Source organism: Lolium rigidum, chromosome 3, assembly GCF_022539505.1.
Source record: "Lolium rigidum isolate FL_2022 chromosome 3, APGP_CSIRO_Lrig_0.1, whole genome shotgun sequence".
Lineage (NCBI taxonomy): Eukaryota > Viridiplantae > Streptophyta > Magnoliopsida > Poales > Poaceae > Lolium > Lolium rigidum.
The window spans coordinates 400,804,394-400,826,893 of record NC_061510.1 but is presented as its reverse complement, the minus strand read 5'-3'; the positions used below and the strand labels follow the sequence as shown (position 1 = coordinate 400,826,893).

At 47.1% G+C, this 22,500-nt stretch overlaps 3 protein-coding genes across 3 annotated transcripts; 1 reads left to right on the top strand and 2 right to left on the bottom strand.

The window, feature by feature from the left end:
• Nucleotides 1–8,333: 8,333 nt before the first annotated feature.
• On the bottom strand, nt 8,334–9,245 carry LOC124700931 (germin-like protein 3-7). Its single transcript, XM_047232990.1, has one exon. The coding sequence runs from the start codon at nt 9,172–9,174 to the stop codon at nt 8,476–8,478; it is 699 nt and encodes a 232-aa protein (XP_047088946.1). The 5' UTR covers nt 9,175–9,245; the 3' UTR covers nt 8,334–8,475.
• An 884-nt stretch (nt 9,246–10,129) lies between these two features.
• On the bottom strand, nt 10,130–15,849 carry LOC124704617 (exocyst complex component EXO84B-like). Its single transcript, XM_047236889.1, has 7 exons — nt 15,646–15,849; nt 14,286–14,383; nt 12,676–13,711; nt 11,807–12,319; nt 10,889–11,077; nt 10,656–10,789; nt 10,130–10,544 (listed from the first exon to the last, which is right to left on the bottom strand). Exons 1-7 carry the CDS (start codon nt 15,847–15,849, stop codon nt 10,382–10,384), a joined length of 2,337 nt encoding a protein of 778 aa, XP_047092845.1. The 3' UTR covers nt 10,130–10,381.
• Nucleotides 15,850–19,214: 3,365 nt separating this feature from the next.
• Nucleotides 19,215–19,814, top strand: LOC124700930 (metallothionein-like protein 2C). Its single transcript, XM_047232989.1, has 2 exons — nt 19,215–19,432; nt 19,526–19,814. Exons 1-2 carry the CDS (start codon nt 19,296–19,298, stop codon nt 19,629–19,631), a joined length of 243 nt encoding a protein of 80 aa, XP_047088945.1. The 5' UTR covers nt 19,215–19,295; the 3' UTR covers nt 19,632–19,814.
• The last annotated feature ends 2,686 nt before the right edge of the window (nt 19,815–22,500 follow it).

Here is a 22,500-nt window from a genome sequence, read left to right as displayed (position 1 = left end):
CACCTCCATCCGGCGTCGCTGTCCCCGTCGTCGACCTCGAGTCCTCCTCCGACGACTGGTACAAGCCATCCCCGGGCTGGGGAGACGCCGGCCAGGGCAGCAGCAGCCAGGCCGCGCAGCCGAAGGTCAACGACGACGGCTCCGACGACGACGGCGGCGACTACACGGTGTTCTACCGCCATTTCGGCATGTAGAGCGCCGTGTTTTAAAATTAGCGTTTGAATTCCCCTAGCCGAATTCGAAATATAGTCGAATTCGGCCTCTATGTATGAACTCCGCCCGTAATATAATAAATATCATTAAATTTAGTCTATATTCACCCGTTTTTAGCCGTAGTTTGTCAAGTTTCCGTTTTTTAAATTCGCATCGTCGACTTCGCCTGGGCACGCGGCTGGGAAACTACTACTCCCCACGCCAAATCTTCCTCCAATCCGGACGAAAATTTCGCCGGATTTGGGCGTGGGGAGCGCCAACGAGTGGGGATGCTCTAAGCGACGCCGTCCCATCCCCTGTCTAGGTTGTGCAATGTGTCTGTTTCTCTCTATAAATTTGTGTTCAATTTGGATTGGTGAATTGTGTTAGGATTTTCACCTAGCTGTTATGCGTCTCCTGAACTTTTAGGTGAAGAAGAGGAGCATCATGTGCAGGGTGTTCTCCTTGTACTTGAAATCATGCAAAGCGAATGGTGGTGCTTCTTATTGAGATCGACCCCATCGCAGCCAGGTCACCGAGATGCAAGATGTGACTCTGCAAGGCTGCCCAATCTTCCTTTGCTGGGAGTTCGGTTGCTGCAGTAAGCTCCCCTAACATGGCCACTGTGGATGGCTCATCCAAATTTCCAAACGTATCAGATCCACCTAACTGTATGAGAACAAATACATTCATTGGACTCACTACGGCCATGCCTTTTTCTGGTGGTAAGCATAAGGTAAGGAGTACAGGAGGGTGACTCCTAGCCAGTTCTACAAGTTTTTGCATATGACTTCTATGCTTTTCTTCAGAGCAAACATATGTTGTCTGCTCCTATCGATATAATTATTTTCTTTTCTGAAAGCTTTAGACAATTACAATAAGTGTGGTTACAAGAAAGACTCGTTTCACTATTCTCACATCCAGTCCAAGTATTGCTGTGAACTTGAAACAGTTTACCGTTCCAATTGCATATAGGTGTTGTGTGCGTTGTGCGTGCAATCTGTTTTCCTACATGCAGACATCTTCATCTAAATGCTTCTATCCTTACATGTTTGTTCCTGTTTTCTGAAGGTAAATTGATGCCATGTGTGGTCTGGTCAATACTATACAAAGCTTGTACTGATCTTATTGCAGTAGTCAACACTGCCTTTGTAAATAAATTACTGCAAGCATGAAACTATTTTTGAAGCTCTGCCAGCAACAAGGAGAGAAGAAATCAGAATATTCTCTCTTCACTCATGGTAGTACATAAATAAGTGATGGCAGTTTCTTACATAAGTTAGGTTTGAAAATAAGAAGGATATAAATGGCAGAATAAATCTCGGAGAAAATTAGCATTGAAAATATGGGGAGGGGAGGAGAAGATGGAGTTGTGTTGTGAAAAACAAATCTGCTTGGCCTTGGGATGGCCTTGAGTAAAATTATTAGGTGAGCACTCGTGTGATGTTTCTCTGCTGAAATTATGAGATGTTATAAATGGAGCTTCTTATTCCAATGCTTCTCTTCTCTGTGTTGTTGATAACTTTGCACCTACTGCAAATGTGGCACAGGTGCAGACAAGCTATCTCTACAGAATAAATCAATTCATGACAAGTTGCAAAGAATCTACAACAATGGTTCCAAGTTGGTTAGTTTTGATTATAAGAGAGTAGATCATTACCACTACAAAATTCACTTGCCAACTCTTTTCACTGAATTTAGTAGTGGTTTGCTTCAAATGAGCTATTTCTTGGTCATGCTTACATTATTATTACAGTGCATCCTATATCCAGTTCATTCTAAGTTTGCTTGGTAAACTAATCCTGTTACTGCCATAATTATATGCTGATTAAGGATTGGTCGCCATATTGTTTTATATCAAGGGTAATTGAGCAAGCCCTGAAGCTTTATTAGAATGTTTGAACAGCTGTCCCAAATCTTATATGAACCATTTGGAAATGTATTGTTGTTTTGTATTTGGGTACAGGGTTCACCGGTTCAGTAGTGCATTGGAAGTGATGTTTTGGCACATGGGTGCGTATGCTCCCTTTATTTTGAAATACATGTTAGACATATTTTAAAATGTCAAAAAAATTGAAACAAAAATTTCGCACGTACATCTTCATGTGCTACGCGCTCCCAAAGTCGTTTCATGAAAAATCGACATGTCATGTGGCGTGTGTAAAAAAGAAAAAATTCGGTGCTAAAACAAAGTCTTGTCACAAGATAAATTTTCTCTTTTTCGCTTAGACTACAAAAAATATCATTTTTTCGTGAAACTTGACAAATACACATATATTATGGAGATGTACATGTAAATTTTTTTGTCAAAATTTTTTAACACTTGCAAATATGTTTTTATGGTAGAGGGATCATATGCACCCGGGAGCCGAATTGAGTTTCTGAGAATTATGGAAATATATATACATTTACAACCTTGTTATGCAACTATCTTATAAACTAAGCTAATTGTGAGGGTTTGATCTGCAGTTGGAAGTTGGTAAACCTTTCTCGTTTGGCATGTAGTCCTTTTTTCTTGGATCTTGCGCATCTTCTCTGAAGAATTATTTTCAAATGACTCCAAATTCGCAGTTTCATTTTGCAGAACAAATGTTCAGATTTAAGTATGTTATGTTTTCCTACTATCAGTTGGATGTCGTGCTTTCGTTGAAGCATTTGAAATGTTTGTTTACACACTGTGTCTCTGAAATACAATAATGCTTTCATTTCACTATGCAAGGATCAGCCAATGGAGATGATAAATTTGCGAGCTCTTTATTAATCTAACCATCTTCTGTACAAACTGAGTCTGGAAAAAATCAATGTACCATCCTGACTGTACCAAAACACCTAATCTCCAGATGATAAAGTTTAATTTCTCTCTGCAATGGCATACCAGTAAGTAGTGTTGTCATAAATTGCATCATGTGTCTTTCAAACACTTGCATATAGGATTTTTCCCAAGTTGTGTTTCTATTGAAACAAAACTCTCTTCTCGGCATGTAGCTTTGAAAAAAAAGAGTAAGGAAATTAAGCTAGGTCTCAATTACTGCACTTTATCTTTAGAAGTTCGGACAACAAATCTCACATGTGCCTCTAGAAGTGAAGGTTTGAAAATAACGTTCTATTGTGATTGTTTCCCTTAACTCACTGTATCCTTATTGCTGACAAGTTACGTTACTATTTGTTTGTCGACACAACATTATTATTGGGAACAAAATCAACACTATAATATTGTTGTGCATGATGTTTACGAGCTGAGGAAGAATATTCTGGTACACTTGCTCAAGTACCATGAAATTGAAGGAGAACAAAATATCCTTAACATCGCGCGACAATATCTAAGGAGCATCGAGGAGTAGACATTTGTTAATACAAAATAATTAGTTGAGTGCTTATTTCGTGTTCAAACAATATTAGTTATATAGGTTATCAAAATATACTTCAAACCAAGTTGAATCTTATGGAGAGTGGGTTTTTAGAATATATTGTATCTGTTTTTTTATACATGTGAATTTTTACATGCATTATATTGACATGTTGCGATAAAAATAAAGACCGTAGCAACGCACGGGCATTCAACTAGTTGCATATAAGCATGAGTCACTTTGTGTGAAGTCTCCACTTTTTGTGAATTTGTTATAGTCTTTTTTGCTTTAGTTTCAATTTGTTTTCACTTTAGTTGCTGTACTCGACATTCTGGTGAAGCAAGGGTAGCAGGACGTGGAGACCCCCTTTTTTTTTTTAGCTTAGTGCATCTCCAGCGGCATGACGCGTTTTAGCGTTCGCGCGCGTCCGTTTGCGTCAGCCGAAATGGTCGAAATCGACCGCGCGTCCGTTTGCGTCGGGGTGGCTCCAGCGGCACGACGCATTTTTGCCCGAATCATTGTTTTAAACATGAAAACATAATTTATATAGTTTAAACATGAAAAAAAAACCTAACGCCTACTGCTGCTCGTCGTCGCTGTCGAGCACTATGAGCTCCGGTATCGCCCACGGCCAGTTGCCATCCGGGGAGCGTACGCCGGGCGCGCCGGCGGTGCTGGAGGTGGAGGCGCCCAGGGCTGCGGCTGTGACGGCGGTGGAGGCGTCCAGGGTTGCGGTTGTGGCGGAGGTGGAGGCGCCCAGGGATACGGATGTGGCGGCGGTGGAGGAGGCGCCCAGGGCTGCGGCTGTGGAGGAGGAGCCCAGGGGTTGTACGGCGGCAGTTGTGGCGCCGCCGAGTCCTGTAGCGCCTGTCGAAGGGCTTCATCCTCCGACAGGCCCGGCGGCATGACGCCGGTGGCGTAGCGGGGCAGTGGTGGCTGCACAGGCGCGTCGTTCTCGGAGACGAGGACGCCGAGCTTCGCCATCTCGTCGTTCATCATGTTCTCCGGGAACTCAAAATTGCGGCCCTCCGCCATGGCCTGCTGCCATTCGTGGAAGACGGCTGCGACGTAGTCGTCGCTGTCGTCCTTCACCTCCTCGTTATGGTATGCGAGCGCCTAGATGTAGTCGTCCTCGTCGTCATAGGCGTTGTAGGCGTCGTCGTCGTGGTCGTTGCGGTCGTCGTCGTCGTCGTTGTACTGCGCGCGCGTCGGCGGCTGCTGACGACGCGTCGGCGCCTCCTGTCTTCGTGGACGAGTCGACGGTGCAGCCGCGAAGGGAAAATCCCTGTCGCCCATGAAGCCCGCCCTTCTTCTCCTATCCGTCTCGGTCGACAGATACGTACGCCAACTTTCGGAGTCGATGGCGTACGCCGAATCGGCGCGGAGGTCCGGCGGCAGGTACCGCCTCCTTCGCCGGATCTCCGCGCTCCGATCAGGCTCGCGCGCAGGGACTGGAGGGATGGGCACCCGGCGGCAGCTGAGCCGCCAGCCGCCAGGCAGTTGCACGCCGGACCAGGCCTCGCACGGCAACCATTTGCCGTGCATGAGCCTCCCCAGCGTGACGGGGAGCGGCACCCTCTTTCTGCCGCTGCCGGAGGCCTCGAAGTCGTTCTTCTTCCCCATGGCGCTGCGGCGGTGGTGATGCGAGTGGAGGTGTGGGCGAAGGAGGAGCGGCCGGTGGACTTTTAAGGGCGACCGCGCGGGGGATACGATGCCATTGAAGGCGGCGCAGAAGCCCAGCCGCCGCCCGCCAGCGCGCGCGCAGAACAGGCAGCCGCGCTATTGATGGCGAAGGCTGCGACGCAGACGCGGAAGCGCTGACCGCCGAAGCGATGCCCTCGATGCAGACTCGCTGTCAGGCGGGCCCGATGAGACGCGAGCGGACACTTTGTGCGTCCGCGTAGCATCCGCAGAGACGCAAACCTGCCGCATATCACTTTGCGTCACGCCGCTGGAGATAGTGACAAACGTATTTTCGATCTAAAACGAACGCAAACGGTTGCTCAACTTCCGTTTGCCTCGCCCTTATGCTGATGCACGGGTAGGACCGTACGAGCAGGGGCGATGTGCCGGTCCTGGCTTCAACGGGATAGTTCGTTGGTTTTCGTTTCGCGCAAGAGGGTAAAAGGTACACTCGAATTTATATCGTGTGTTACATATTTTGCATATTACAAACATTACTATTAGTTGACCATGGATGAACATGCATCCTCAATACAACAAAAAAAAAAAAACGAGCTGTGTAAAATAGCAAGGGCTACTACGATAAGTTTTGCCTGACTCCGGTGATGGCGGGGCGTCTGCTTGTAATTTTTATTACTTTTAGGTCTATTTGTACTACTATTGATGATTATTAGTATATCGGCGGAATTTTCGCAAAAAAAAAAGAGAGGAGGGGATGGAATCTACAACAAATATCTTTATGTCAGCTTCGTATGTAGGCTCTAGAATATTATCATAGTTGCAAGTACCTTGGCAATCGCACATTACAAACCTTTATAAGGATATCTTCTTAGAGACACTGATTGTGGAAATATCTATCACAATAATTAATGACACTCAAAAAGTACAAACACATAAACACTATAGCGCATATTGGCACAATTTCTTTTCTAAATCCTGAGATGAATGTGATATGTATTCATTTTTGCATGTTTTCTTTACATTTAGATGTGGAATCAATTTTAGCGGAATATCCAGAATTTAAAACACAAAAGGATACATAAACTCTGTGACGAACTAGTCTTGTACTTTGCACTAGCCTATTTGTAGTGACGAAGATGTACTACTATGAATGTTTTGCTTTAGTACTAGCTAGCAACAAGTTTTCTGATCAGTGTTTTTGGATTCAGAGAACAAAACAAACGATAGTTGTATGCTAAAGATTTTACCAGTAAAGACCAGTTAATATTTGGCAGGAAAAGAAAAGAAAAGATATAGAGGCAAAAATATTTAGTATAAAACTACTTAATATAATTAGATAGCAAGAAATGGGCTTACGTGCGGGTGGAGGAGGCCTCTAGTGATTACGTGGTATCTGGCCTAGCCATTTATGATGTACTACATGAGGTTGGATGTTATAAAAATCCAAGACAAGGCGGAAAAATTCAGGTCATGGAAACCACAGTCTCCTTTCCATGAAAGCCTGAATTCACCATGGGAGTGCTTCGGCTGAATTTTCGTACCAGGGAGCCTCCAAGTTTTGATGGGTGGAAATCCATCACCGGCGATTCTTTCCAGTAGCCCTTGGTAGGCATCTTGATCAAAATATTACGAAGCGATGGAAGTAGTAGTGAGAGAAACAGCAAGTGCGCTTAGAATGATGGTGGGTCTTTGGCCTTGACGTGCGTTTTTACCATCCCAGATGATATCACGAAGCAAAGTGGGAAATTCGGAGGAGATTGTGCCATAAATATAGCAATGTAAGATGGTGCGTACTAGGTCATGTGTGTATAGATCAAGGCGTAAGGAATACCACAACTCCGTCCCGAGGGAAGTACTTATTAGTTCCTTAGTGGCATATCAAGAAGATGATTCGTTAGTCCTTGGCATGCAGTCAAAGATGTTGTTCGACCCATGCATGGTCACGAGCGGATGGAGTCTATGTCGCCTAGCATCCCAATGGGCACAAGGTGCCGTGACTAAAAATCCAGTAGGACCGGGTGCTGGAGGATGCCAAAATTAATCTGTCACTACATATCTTTGTTTTTTTTTGTTTTAGGAGTCCCTCAACGACTTTCCACCAACAGTTCATCTCTCAGCCGAGTCAACAATCGACTCCAAGCAAAGAAACAAAGCCGATGGCAAGTCCTTGACGCACTCCGGAGCTAATGAAGAGGGAATATTCAACCGGGTAGGCTCACCAGAGTGAGTTGTCATACAAGACCACCTCCCTGATGGACTCGCTCGCAAGAATCCGGATTGACTCGTAGGCCAAATCGATCAATAAAATGTCAACGTGAAGAACAATCTAAGGATCCAATGGTAGTAATCGAGTTAGGTTTTGGGGCGACTCACCCGTATGATGTAAACCCTAGACCGAGCCACCTATATAAGGCTTGGCTAGAGGAAGTAACCCTAGATCACATCCATCCACCTTAGCCTCCATCTCCGCATCCAACTACGTGTACATACATATATGAATATAATCAAATCAGGTGTAGGTCTTTACCTCCACCGTGAATGTAACAATCTCGTCCAGGACATCCAATATAGGCAACGCTCTCCACCTCATCTAAGCTAACCCTTGCCTCATCTATCTCAACAGTACATTGACACTCTTCATCAACAACAAATCTGCCATCTCCTCTACAAGAATCCCAGTTCTGCACAATCGTAGCAAAGCCACTTGGGTACGTTCGTTTCCAAGGACTGTGGACCAAGATCGGGATCATCGACACAAGCATCGCTCGACAAGGTTGAGGGGTAGAATGTTGGGCATAAACCCTGTCTCAGTTCCGATCCCCTGGTTACTTGTAGTTTTAACACTTCAGTTTCGTCAGAGAGAGAGTTAGCCGTTTTTCCTTTGGTTGTCGCCTGATTGTTGCGATTTGTACGCTACCTTGGGTCTAGATCGTTGAGCACGAAACTCGATCGGGTCGTGAGATGCTAGTGGATCGTGTGGGTGTCTTAGCCTAGTTTCCCTTTTAGCCTAGTTTCCCTTTTCAGCGAAATAAAAGGAAGAGTAAGAAAAGCTGCAGACAGTTAGCGCATCACAAAACAACTCAGTGTTCATCGTTCGGTCTCTCTTGCTTTAGCTCGATCGAATTGAGATTTAGGGTGACACTGTTTAGCTTTGATACGTCGTGGTGTGAAGTTTTATTGATGCACCAAATATATGTAATGAAATTTGAACCAAGTAAGCAACGCTATTTACTGGTGTACAAGTATACAAATTCAGCCAAGCTAGCAAGGCAGCTTGATCGAGATGGTTACGTCAATTCTGGAACTTGGACTTGAGGAGCTTGATGATCTCGCCGTCCACCTGGAAGCTCTTGGCCAGCACCGCATCGGGAATCTCCGGCTCGGCCCCGAACAGCGACGGCGCGGCGAGGACCACGCCGGGCAGCTGGCTGTTGAACACCGTGACGGCCCTGGCGGTGCTGTTGCCGGCGGCGTTGTACTGGAAGTGCACCAAGCCGCGCGGGATGACGAAGCTCTCCCCCTCCCCGACGACCTTGGAGTAGAACTTCCCTGCCGTGCTGATGAAGCCGACGAGCATCTCGCCGGCGATGACGTGCACGAGCTCGGCGGAGCGAGGGTGGCTGTGCAGCGGGTTCACGCCGCCGGGGGCGAGGTCGACGCGGTTGATGGACACGCCGAGGGTGTTGAGCCCTGGGAAGGCATGCACGTTGCCCGGCGTCACGGCGGACCCGAACGGGCTGTCTTTCGCCGCGGCGGCGCCGGAGCGGGACAGGTCGGCGAAGAAGAAGTCGTCGGAGACCACCGTGGACTCTGGCTTGCACGGGAAACCAGGGAACGTCGGCTGATCATCTGCTCCCTTGCTGACGACGGCCACGCAGAAGTCCTGCACCGGCTCCGGGTCCGCTGCGCACGCCGACACGAGCACGGTGACCACCAACGCGGCTAACTGGAGCACCCGCGACGGTCTCGACGTGGCTCTGGAACGCGCCATTGCCGATGATGAGATTGTTCGCAAAGTTTACTCGTAAACAAGATTGTTCGCAAAGTTTACTCGTAAACAAGATTGTTCGCAAAGTTTACTCGTAAACAAGATTGTTGGGCACGTGTTTTGGTACTGTCACTTAGAGGCTGGGCTGCGTATATATAACAGAAGTTTGGAGAGGGCAACAAATGTCAAAGGACCTTTTTTTGTGGAGGTTGAAGGGTTCAAAGCTCACAAAAGTCACCCGCTGTGACTCGTACCGAGACGAGGACAGGTCTTGGGGCGAAATTTCCATGCTCTATCATGGCCTCGGAAGTTCTTTTCTACCATGGTCTCCCTAATTTGTTAGTTGTGGTTGGTGCCACGCGACAATCATCTGGATTCTTTTTTACGGGGAAGCTTTCAGATCCTGGAGCATCGGTGGGCTGCGATCCGGGCCACCCGATCTCGATCCGACGCGCTATATTACATGACAGGAGGAGACTAGAGACTGGTCATACTAGCTTTGTCGCCATCGATGACGAACTACGGTGTGATGTGTACTGTCATGCATCGGAAGCTGAGACCCGGTCAGTCATGAGGTGTTTCATTTATTCTCGATGGAAGGTGAACTGAACCATGAACACAGGTCAATGCTCACCAAATACACAAACCTTAGCTCTGAACTCAATTCAGAGAGATGTTTTTTCTTCTCTTGCGGCTCTAATGCAAATGATCTTTACCTGTAATCACCGTGTAACACTGCTATGCAGTCATAACCTGCTGCAGAACATTACTCTACAAGCCGGAGACTGGTCGTATATGATCATTATCGCCATCAATGACGAACTGCCGTGTGATGTACACGGCTTGTGATTTTGTATAAAAGGAGACCTGGTCTGTCCTGGTAGATCGTGTTCTACAATGGAAAACGAACTGACCTTGCACACAGGTCATGGAATTCACACCAGATACAATGTCACGATTCAGAGGAATGTTTTTTTCTTCTTTTGTGACTCCAAAGAAGGATTTCTTTTGGCTATACTCACTGTGCTGTACAATCACAACTAACTAGCTGCACAACACTACAATCTACAGGCCGAACACAGAGGTGGAACCAGAATATACAGGGAAAAGATATCATATAGACGAGAAGTGTAGGGGAGAAATACGCTATATTGCTTTACAAATATACTGCAAGGACCTGTCTACGGAAGATGGTTGCCCGGGGTGCGAACTAGGAGCTGCCGTGAGATCTGACAGATGACACGGACTGCGCTGAGACGGAGGCCGTCGGGCTGTGCACCTCCCTCTCCGAGGTAGCAGTTTGAGCCTTCCCACTGATCCTGCTGATGGTGTCTTGTGCAACCTCGATGAACCAATCGTCGCTTGGAAGCGCACTGCGAGAAATTAATATACTGCTACGTCAGATTTCAGTTTAGGCACAAGTAAATTGGTTCAGTAAGAATTTATTAAAACACAATATGGGAGTCGGATAAATAGTAAGATACCTATCAGGATCCAATCCAGTAGCAGAGAATGCTGCCATCCCTCTGTCGATGATGTTCAATATGACTTGGTGTACATGCCGGGACAAGAAACGGCCTTGCCCGAAAAGGATCACAAATTGCATGTCCAGGTAGAACTGCAAAGGAAAGTGTTAAATAATAACAATAATTGGTGGCATAAAAAAGAAGAAAACGACTCTCAAATTAAAAAAAAATAAGAGGGGAAATGAGCTCACCTGCTGAAGTCCAAGGGGCCCCAGAGCCCTTGGCCCCTCTTCAATTTCCTCCCAAAAGGTCTGGTCCTCTGAGAGCCACAATATGACTGTTTCTGTCAGCCGCATCATTAGCAATGTAGCAAATCTTTCCCTGCCAACAAACATCTCGGTGGCAATGCCCGCCATCCTGTGTAGTTTCGCATAAAGTTCCTGCAATCAACTGCAGATGAGATGCTGCAGAAGGATATAGTTTCTTGGGCAGATTTGCAAAATACAGCTGACTGCTCAAGCTCCATGATTTGTTATCTGCACACTGACAAAACACTACCCTCCAGTATCCAGTTCCAGTTAAGTTCAAATGGTTGGCATTTCTTTAAGCAATTAAGGGCACACGTTTTCTCGCAATTTGTCTTTCCTACAGAAGATACTTTTTAAAAAGTTCAAAAATAGAGGTACTATTTTGATTTGATAAAATAAATATACTAACTTGTGGCTAATCACACAATAGAAACATCCACCGCTTGTATTATCCTTCTGTATAGCCCTCACGCTTCTTTGTAACTTTGTTCAGTTATTTTGTTTTTCCTCTTATTTGATAGAAAACAGCACTACTGCTTTTCGACACAACAATCAAAAACAACAACAGGACAGTATATGCATGCATAGTACGATGTTTTTACCACATATGAAAAGAAAGTAGTGCTGAATCATAGACTAATGAGAGCTGATAGACTTGTTCCCCCTACAAGTCAGTCAAACTGCCACTAATATCCATCGACAATCAACATTCTATTGAATATAGTCTCACCATAAAAAAACATTTAATAGCATACAATAACCAGCATGATGACACTTGCCATAGTAGATCATATTCTTCAAAATGGTATTAAATATAAGATTTATCCATCAAGTTTTTAAGGGATAGAAACCTGTAGGTACCTGAAAAATTAGAGAAGGGACCCATTCTATCTCCTGAACATTATTATCCATATTGATATACATTTCTGCGCTCAGATGAGTGTCACCTTCTTCCGTGAATATAAGAGCAAGAGCATGCTGCCTGCAGAAACTATCTCTAAGTTTGTCCACCATACGTTGCAGCTTCCTTTTCCATTCACGATGCTCTGATGCACGGTTTTGCTTCTCTGGACCCCTTTTAGGCATACTATCCATGCTGGTCTGGTTTACAGATGGCAGCTTCATAGCTGCTCTAGGTAACAACTCTTCAGCAAGTAAGGATGCATTGGCTAATAATGCTAACTGCTGCTCATCAGTCTCTGCCATGCGAATAATCTTATTTCCTAAACCTTCCAAATTCGCTTCATCATCCATTGAGCTCGGTAGAGCACTTACGAGCAAATCAATATATGTATTGAATATTTTTAGAAGCCCATCCATTGTAGAACCACCTAACTGCAGGCTAAGCAGTGGCCCAACATCCTCAAAGAAATCCTACAAATCAAAATAAGATTACTACATGTATTGATCCTCAAAATAGAAAGAAAACACTGTAAATATATCACAAGGGAAGAGTCCCATGAAGCAGAAGAATACAAGCAGCTGCCATATGCTTAAGAATCTGTCTTTTGTTGCAAGAATGGCCTCTTTGAGTTTTGATTTGATTCTCACCTTAAGAAGTAAAAAAAAAAAAAAACCTTGGACGTATCCTCTATTTTTCGCCAGAAAATAGAGGATTCTCTAGAGGTTCTCACCTTAAGGAGTTAAAAAAAAAACCTTGAAAGTATCAAATTAACCAAGAAAATATGGGAGAGCAAAAGGAGCCCAATTAATAGTCTGAAACGCGTTACCTGAACCATCGAATTGAACCTATGAGCACTGCTTGAGAGCTTGGGTGCCATATTACCAGCAGATGATCTAGCAAATGGTCGTATACCAGTTGGGGAATAGACTAGTACCCAGTTATCAGCTGCAGCTAAAGCAGAAGTACTCTCTTCAATTCTCCTCAAACTGGAATCTAATGCTTGCTCAACACAAGGTCTGAACTGTTTCATCACAACTCCTGAAAGTGACAGACCACGAGCTTCTAGCAAGGAGCAATAACCAAGTGCTATTTGCACGCATTCTGCAGCAGCTCTTAAACCCCCACTGGCTGCACAAGAGGCTAGAGCGTGCCTCTTTACAAGCAAGGCAAATAACATTGCCTGCTTAGTAGCCCAGGTAACTACTTCAGATGCATAAGATGGTTCATCACCAAAGACTTCCATAGAGTCACTGAGAGCATGAGATATAGCAGAAAAAACTTGTTTTGCAAGAGCCGCTGTGTACGCCCCACGATATGCTGTGCTAGATGGATGGGTCGTTTGTATGTTGCCCTGAAGCCTTTGGTTATGTGCACTGAGCAACAAACTATGAGCACGGGGTCCATCACCAAGTCGCTTGAGAGCAGAAGCTGCAGCACGTAGTTCAATGCCGCAAGTAGAAGACTGGCAAGCAGCTTCGGCAAGCTGATCTGACAACTTCTGACGGTTGTCAGAGATAGCCCTCTTCAAAGCAAGAATTTCAGCTGTGGAAAGAATTTGCTTCTGCTTTGCATCAGCAGCGATTCGCTCTGCTTCATCCAGGGCATCCAGTGCTTCATCCACTCTTCTCTCAGCCAGCAAGACATCAAGCCTCTCGGGAAAATCAGTATACCAGTTCTGAATTTCTGAAAGCTCCTGGTCTTCAACAGTAGAGAAGCTCTCTTCTTCGGAATCTTCAGGTCCTGTAGTCAAGGAATCGATCTGAACTCCTTCGGAAAGGCCATGAATTAGAGCTGACTGAGTGTTTAGCAGATTTTTGATAGATTGCAGCTCCCTTTCGAGGTCAGATATCTCCTTTGATGTTCTAATAACCAAGAGAGTGATTTTTAGACACTGTGTTCAGAAGTCATGAAATGGGTTGTAGAGAGGAAGAACACAGGAGCTGAATGTACTCCATCCGTTCCATAATTCTTGTCGTGGTTTTAGTTCAAATTAAAACTAAAACCACGACAAGAATTATGAAACGGAGGGAGTAACATATACAAGCAATGATTTGAAAACAGGATGCCACCATAGAAGGACAAGAAAAGTAAGTGAACACCAGCCACTCAGAACAAAAGAGGAACTGTTACCAAGAAAGTGCCGTCTCCTTGTTCTCAAATATGTATTGGAGACTTGGAATCTAGTTCTTACAATATATAGATTGAAGTCCGTGAAAAAATATGTTCCAAGACTGTGCAGCAGTTGAGGGACCATAGCATTAGCAGTAAAGCATGCTTACGCACACAGACGCACACTAATTTAGAAACAAAACTAAGAAAGGGGAATTTATCAGACCAAATAATAAAGTGTTTCATGAAGATACTCTCATAGGTATAATTAACTTCAATTTCACACCTGATGAATAGAGCATAATTAGCAAATACACTTCTAGGTACCTGATGAATGCAGCATAGTTAGCATAGACACTTCTACGCATCTCTTCAGCAGAAGCCTTCTTTAGGTCTTGCAGATAAGAACACAGTTGTCTTATTTCCTGTAATAAACTTTGAACTTCAGTCACACTTGATTTTTCAAAGCATTTCGTGTAATTTTTCAGTGATAAATTCAAGTGAAATGTACTTGCAAAAAAAAACATGGATGAGCAAATAACAGCACAATTTGGAAAACTGAATGTGCATGAATAAAAGCTGATGTACTCCCTCCGGTCTCTTTTAATTGACTCGGATGTAGTATAATTTTGTACTAAATTCGAATCAATTAAAAAGGACCAGAGGGAGTACATGGCATATTGTGATTGCACAAATAAGAGGATCCTAACCCATAGTATACCCCAAAGTCCCCAAAGTATAAACATAACCTATTTGAATATAACTCATACAGAGGAGGAGATCAACCCATATGTTGCTCCAACAACAAAGTGCGCATTGAAAAACCTGATGTTTCCGAAATAGTCTAGATTGATCACCGAATTGATGGGAGTTGATCTCCCTCTGCTTCAAAGTAAAACCAGTTAAATAGAGAACTACAAATGATCAGTGAGTTTGTTTCCGAGCGAGGTGCGTCCATAAATTGAGAAAATCTGCAACCTCTGAATGAATCGTATGACTTTGCAAGCAAGTATCTGTTCACTGAATGAACCATAACATCGGCTACCTACAACTGAACTCACAAAATTAAAGTGACTCTATCTCCCTCTGACCAAAAGCAAATCACACGATCAGAAATGTTCACTGCAAACTTTGCATTTGTCTTTTCTAATTATTCACATACACGAGCTACATAAGTTTATGTGGTGCCCCGAGATAATCCAGAACTAACGTCTATTTGAGTTAGTTCTTCTTCCAAGCTCGAATAAAAGCTCGCGACAGGAAGACTTATCATCCAAACTCAATCTGAGTTTCATAGAGAGAAAGGACCTCGCCCGACTCAATTAATAAAAATGAAACCAACTTATAGAGTCAAGTCATCCTTAACTCAATTTGAGTCGCCTTGTCGTTTCTGTATTATCTGGTGTATGCACTTCGAGCATAATTTTGCCACAAACTTGAATCAGTACATCAAACTATCCGTACTTTCGCACCACGTTACCAACCTTTCCCGTAGTTAGCCCCCGACAGAAAGGGCTCCCCCACCCCATTTCTATTAATAGAAACCATAACCGTGCCCAATTAGCACTTGGGAAGCTCCAAAATCCCGTACCTAAGCGCACCTCTGGGACGCGAAACTAAAGCTTTCCCGCCGCCGCAACACTACCAAAGCCAATTTCCAATTCCAACGGGGTCGGCGATCCCTTACCTTCTCGTTCATGGTCTGGCACTTGGACTGCACGTAGGAGTCGGGGTCGAACTTGTCGGTCTTGAATATCTTGAGCTTGTCGGCGAGCCGCGACCCGGCGCCGTCGCCGCCGCCGCCGCCGCCGCCGCCCGCGGCCGCGTGCATCGGGAGGACGCCAGAGTGGCCGGCCGGGCGCGAGCGCGACGACTTGGCGGCCGACGCCATCGCTGCGGCCGGCGGGCAACCCTAGCGCGCACGCGCGCCGGCGGAAGGTTCTAGAAGCTGGGTTACAGCTCGGCTCGCGGTGTGTCTGACGCTTTCGTGACACGGTTTGGGCTGGTCTGCGGTTTGGATTTTGTCGAGTTGTTTAGGAAGGGAATGGGAATGCCGGAATGGAGACTTTTGTTTGACGGTTGCCATGTACAGGTGCCTGTAACCGTGTAACGTGTCCGGCAGAAGCACCACATCAAGGCCTTGTTTGTTTCACCCCAACCCGGCCAGGATCCCGGCTAAATCCCGGTGGGTCAACCGGGTCGACACCACCGGGTTTAATCCTGGCCCACTCTCATGACGTGTTCGGTTAAAACCTTTCGGGATTCCACCTCATCCGATGCCCCCACAAACCACCTCGTTTCACCGGGGGAGGAAAACTCTTGACCTCACCCGTGGAAAGAATCCCCAATAGTCTTCGAGCTCTCTCTCTCTCTCTCTTTCCCGATTTTCTTCTCTAGCACGGGCTGGTGGCGGAACCGCGGAAGGATGGCGATGGGTTGTCGTGGACCTCGGCGACGAAACCAGCTAGTAGGAGACGAGTGCTCAGCTTCTCCAATGATGGGTCGTCGTGGGCCTAGTCGGCGCCATGGAGCTCGGCGAAAACCCTAGCCTCCGTGATGTCCATCTCCCCCACACCCTCACACCGAGAAGCTGGCAGTGGCGACGAGACACTCAGGCTCTCTCTCTCTCCCCCTCCCCAGGTTAGATCCGCTAGTGGATCAGTCCCTCTACAGCCAAACGAAGCCCAAGTGTTAAGCGACACCGCCTGGTGGTGTTTTTTGGGGTTCGTGTTGTCGCAACCCCCAAACGCGGCCCCAAAATAATGAAATATGATGAAAATAAAGGTTATCATTCAATTTTTGTTTATATATTACTAATTGAATGTAAACGGCTACAAGCAAACCCTATCCTACTCGTCATCCTATTGGGTGCTTGACAACCTCGCTTCATCCTCGCCGCCCGCCGCTCCTTCCGCATAGCCAACGCAAGAACTGGTGTCCACGCGCTTCGTCGTGGAGCCGATGTCGCTCGTCCTCCATCAGGCGGCGAGCCCCGTCCTCAATGGACGCATGTTCGACGGAGATGCCGACGATGCATCACCACTGCTCTTCGAAGGCATCGTCACGGGCACGAGTGTCTTCATGCTCCTTCTTCAGAGTCTCGTAGGACTTAAGAATGGCCTTCTGCTCCACGAACTTCTCCTCCATGCCTGACCTAGCGATCCAGTCCTCCAGGTCATCGTCTTCCTCCTCTTCCTCCTCCTCCAGGTCATCGTCGTTCTCCTCCTCCCACTCCTCCAGGTCCTCCGCCGTCGACCCTGCTCCATATCAACCGCGAACTACATGTCGAGGACGGCGAACTCCTCCATCTCTGCCTTGCCAAGCCTGGGCTCGATCGTAGGCGACGTTGGTTCTACCGCAGGTGGAGGTGGAGGTGCCGGGTTGCCGCGTCCGTTGAGGCCCAGCATGGAGTAGGTCGTAGCGTGGCGGCACGACATTTTGGTGTACGTGGAGAGAAGAGAATGTGCAACGGCAGCGACTGTGGTGACGATGGTGTCGAGTGACGTGGTTTATAGGCGGGGTTGGCGCTGGAAGCATCGGCGAGAGGGCGGGAAGCGGCGGCGAAAGGGCATGAAGCGGTGGGTGAAAGGGCGGGAACAACATTAACCCGAGGAGTGGATGGCCAGCGGCGACGGGACGTCTCACCTACCTCCGCCTCGAAAATCGTCACCGCATTTAGGAAAAGTTGTCGCCTTGGTTAGAGCCACTGACGCAACGTGCCCTCCACTCGGCGCACTGCTTCGCGTTGTGTCTGACTCCCCCCGCAATGACCCCTGTGTAGTAGGGACGGACAGGGGGTGTTTGACACCATATTGGGTCACACCAGATACAAATGGCCTTTGGAACGCACGGCTGGTCGCGGTTAACTGTCCGGGGCGCCCCAAAATCATTTGTGGGAAGGTTTGGAGATGTGACGGGAGATGCTCTTAGAACATCCCTAGCTGTTGTCTTTAAATAGGATTATCGCATGCTCTGACGGCCCAGCGCCATCGGAGCTAGCTAGGAAGCGAGCATTGTCGGTAACGACGAACCTTTCGACAAGAACAAGCTCCCAGACAAGTTCACCGAATTTCTCGTAGGTCAGGAGCCGACTGAGGTGACCCTGAGGGAAGCAAGCTGCGGCTTTTGTCGGTGGCCCGTGGAGGTCTTGATCGACCGGGAAGGGAAGATTTACCTCCACACCAGTTGTAAGAAGTTCACCCGCACGCATGACTTGGAGTGTTATCGTCGAAGGCGCATAGTCGATCTACCGAGAACCAAGCAATCGCAGCATGATAACGATACCGAGATTGTTAACGTGGTTCACGAACTTGCCTACTCTATGGGCCATGACTACGGGCGCACCTCCCCTTTGATACGGCAACATCTTAGCCGTCTTGGGCACCAACACATGCCGCTGGATTCCCTTGCGCGTCTACTGCTACCAAGTCGTTATAGGTTACACACCCTCATTATATAGGAGGCCTAGGCTACTAGTGCTCGACTCAAACAATACACGTATCCTATCCACACATATTACAACTCAGAGTCCAAACGTACCCTAACTCGTACGCAATATTTGACACAAACAAAACATGGCGGTCGGTTGCTTGGTGAATTTCTTCTATGAATGCGACAGCGAGATGAACGTAAAGGTGTTCGACAACAATTCTTGTTGTATCCACTATCACAACGATGACGGTGACAACGGGATCGAAGAAGACGAGGGCCACATAACTTCTAGTCTAGTTTTTTTTTAACGCCCTCCTCTGGTGTTTTTCAAGGTTTCACGATGTTTTTCGTTGGCCGTTTCAATCTCTTTCCATTTAAAAACAACAAAGCATCTCTAAAATCATAAATAAAATATTTATTTTACATGAAACAAGGTTTAGGGGTTGCGTTAGAGAAACGCGGCTAGAGAATAACGCCCCAAAACGCTCGATCCAGATTTTTACCGGACCCGTTTTAGAGGATGCCACCGGAGATGCTCAAGACTCTCACTAAAACTCTCGTCGTTCTCTCAGTATAATTTTGCAAAAGAAATAACGGAAGAAGCAAAGTTAGCAGAAGCAGAAGAAACAAATGGAATCAAATTGAGCGAGAGGCCCCTATCCATATTCCTCTTTCCCAGGCGCTCTTGTGCGGTGGTCCCTGGGTTGCTCCCCTCCATCCTTTTGCCAAAGTGCGCGTTTACGTGCAGCATCTCTCATCTCGATCTCCCAATCTCTTCTTCTTCTTCCGGCCTATAAATAGCCATGGCTGCGTTGTCATAGTTCCTCAAGCCAGCAAGCAACCAAGAAGCCGATCAAAGCCCTCCATCTCCATCTCCGGTCATCCAGTCTCAAGCTCGAACCGAAGATGTCTTGCTGCTCAGGAAAGTGCGGGTGCGGCAGCTCCTGCAACTGCGGCAGCGGCTGCAACGGCTGCGGCATGTACCCTGACGTCGAGGCCGCCGGCAACGCTACCGTCCTCCTCACCTCCGCCACCCACAAGGCGTACGTTGCTCATCAGTCTCCTCACCTGAATCATTCCATTAATTAGTTATATGTTGATCGATTCTAACTGCCGCGAGTGTTATTGGGATGCAGTAGCGCCGGCGGGATGGAGGTGGCGGCGGAGGCCGAGAACGGCGGCTGCAGCTGCAACAAGTGCAACTGCGGCACCAGCTGCGGCTGCTCCTGCTGCACCTGCTAGATCATCAGCTGCGGTAGCGCGCGTGCATCGTCTACGATACGACGTGCTTAACTACCTCCATGTAACGCTACCCTGATCGAGGAACTCTCTACTGTATGTGTGCGCCTGCTCTGCATCAGCAGCAGGTGCCATGCATATGTTCGCCCCGAATTAAATAAATTTCGCATGGTTTAACTGTCCTAATTATTATGCGTGTGTCAATTGTGTCATCGTCACCCACATAATTACTTGGCATGAGAATATGATCACTGACTAGGAAGCCCATCTTACAATGAAAGCAGAAAATGAGAGAAGAACAACACTCAAAAGGAAGGAGAAAGATGACTAAAAGCAAAAAAGAAAAAATGTGGTGCAACCGCAATTGAATATGTTAGCCCGTTATTTTTGTCCTATTTTTCGTGTGACAAGACAAGAGATGAGGCACACACAAATAAGCACGCATATTAGGCAAAGGGAGTACAAGTGGTGTGCTATGGGACTTTATGCCCACCCCGTGTGTCGCCGTTGGTTGCAGTCGATTGTAAGGCACCGCCCCGCTCTAGCCTCGCCACGTCAGCTTTTTCCTCACTCTCACCCCACTCTCACCCCACTCTCACCCCACCTTGCCAATGCATGGGCTATAGTGAGAGCTCTCACTTCTCTCTCCTCCACATCAGCTTTTCTCTCTCCTCGACATTAGCTTTTCTTTTTCAGATTACAACATTAATAATAATGCAAGGAAATTATTTTATTGAACTAAAATTATTACCGATTACATCATAAAAAGAAATTACATAAAAATTTGAAAAAATTACATAAATAGTTGAAAAAATTACATAATCTAGGCATTATGAGCCCACACATGCTCCATCAAATCATGCTGGAGCTGTGTATACATCGGTGACTCCCTCATTTCGGTGTCCATCTGAATCCTGGCTGCTAGGCTTGGTGGTGCATGGTGGTGTATTGCAGGGCCGACATTTGAAGCAACTGTCTCATAGATGTTGTCCAAATTTTGTCCACGCTCATCGTCGATGATCATGTTGTGCAGAATGACACATGCACGCATGATCAATCCAAGAGTACGCCCGGAGTAGGAGCGTCCCGGAACTGCTAGAATGTTGAACCTAGCCTTCAACACTCCAAAGGCACACTCGACATCTTTGCGATGCGCTGATTGAGCAGAAGTGAACACTCGCTGCTTTTCATTTTGTGGAAGAGTAACACCTTTCATGAACACCGGCCAGGAGGGGTAGATGCCGTCGGCAAGGTAGTAACCATAGTGGTACTCGTGTCCATTCACCGTGAAGTTCACTACGGGTGCTTCTCCCCTAAGCACATCGGTGAACAACGGCGACTGGTTGAGTACATTGAGGTCGTTGTTGGACCCGGCCACTCCAAAAAAGGCATGCCAGATCCAACGATCATACGACGCAACGGCTTCTAAGATTATGGTAGGGTGTTTGATGTCTCCCCTTGTGAATTGGCCAGCATGAGCCACTGGGCAGTTCCTCCACTGCCAATGCATGCAATCGATGCTCCCTAACATGCCCGGAAAGCCACGCTCCTCGGCTTTCGCTAACGGCCGCCGAGTATCCTCCACGAGCTTGGGCGACGGCAAAACGTCTCCCCGTAACACTCAATGATGCCTTCACAAAATCTATCTAGACAATCTGATGAAGTTTGTCTAGCTAACTTAAGCCACTCATCTATTGTATCTGCAGCGGCTCCATAAGCTAACGTACGCAAAGCCGCGAGTACACTTTTGCAGGGAGAGAAACCAGCACGGTTGAGAGCATCATTTCTTTGGGTGAAATACGGAGAGTATTCACCCAATCTAGCCACAATGGTCGGGAAGAGGATCGTCTCATCCGATACCTTCGCCGAAAGTAGCTCGGAGGATAGCTGCAGCCGTCGGCGAAGTAGTCCTCGAAGAGCCGATCGTGGGCACCCGGACGATCACGCCCGATGAACTCTCGGCGGCGCCGACGTCTTGGCACCACCTCCTCGGCTTGCATCTCCTCCTCATACTCCTCCCCGGAATGCAGCGATGAAATCACCCTCCACTCCGTCGCTCGAACTGCTGCTGGACGAAGACATGGTGTAGAGTGGAGTGGAAATGGAGAGTGGAGGTGTGGAATGTCTGAAAACATATGGGGGTATTTATAGGGTTTTTTGAACCAGCAACGGCTAGCTCTGCTGGACGAATCGCGTCGCGCCACGTCAGGTAGCCGTTAGCCACTCCCGCCCCACTCTCGCCCGCTCTCGCCCGCTTCTCGCCCGCATAACGCCCGCCTCCCGCCCCACTCTCGCCCTGCTCTCGCCCGCCCTAACGCCCGCCACCCTCTCGCCCCCACCCCGCCATCGCGCCGCCCCGCCTCTCGCCCTCTCCCGCCTCCCTCTCGCCGCCAACGCGGGCGCCAGCCGGGCGGGAGCGGGCGCTAGCGCCGGGCGCCCCCGCCGGCGCCCCTCACTCTCGTCCCGCCCGCCTCCCACCCCAAGCCGGGCGGTACCGCCCCGCCACCCGCCCGCGTTGGCACCAGCCTAAGAACATTATTATTGCCTAACTAATAAAGCTCAAGGGTTCTTAAAAAATACACTTTTTTTTAAAAATATGAAAATAGACCCATTTTTCGTCTTCATAAACATGGGCTCATCTGACTCCTCTCGTCTCTGGCTAACAAATACAACAAGCCATGTCACAAACCTCATAAACTATTTACCTTTCACTCATAGGGATACAATCCAACTAGACGATGGGTGACTGAAAATTAAAATTTAACCGAATCATTTGAAATTTCAATGTGTATAAAAAATAATTTTATCTTTGAATTTCAGGCTAAAATCAAATCTGACCAAAGGCCTCTAGGATTGTATGTGTGCGCCTGCT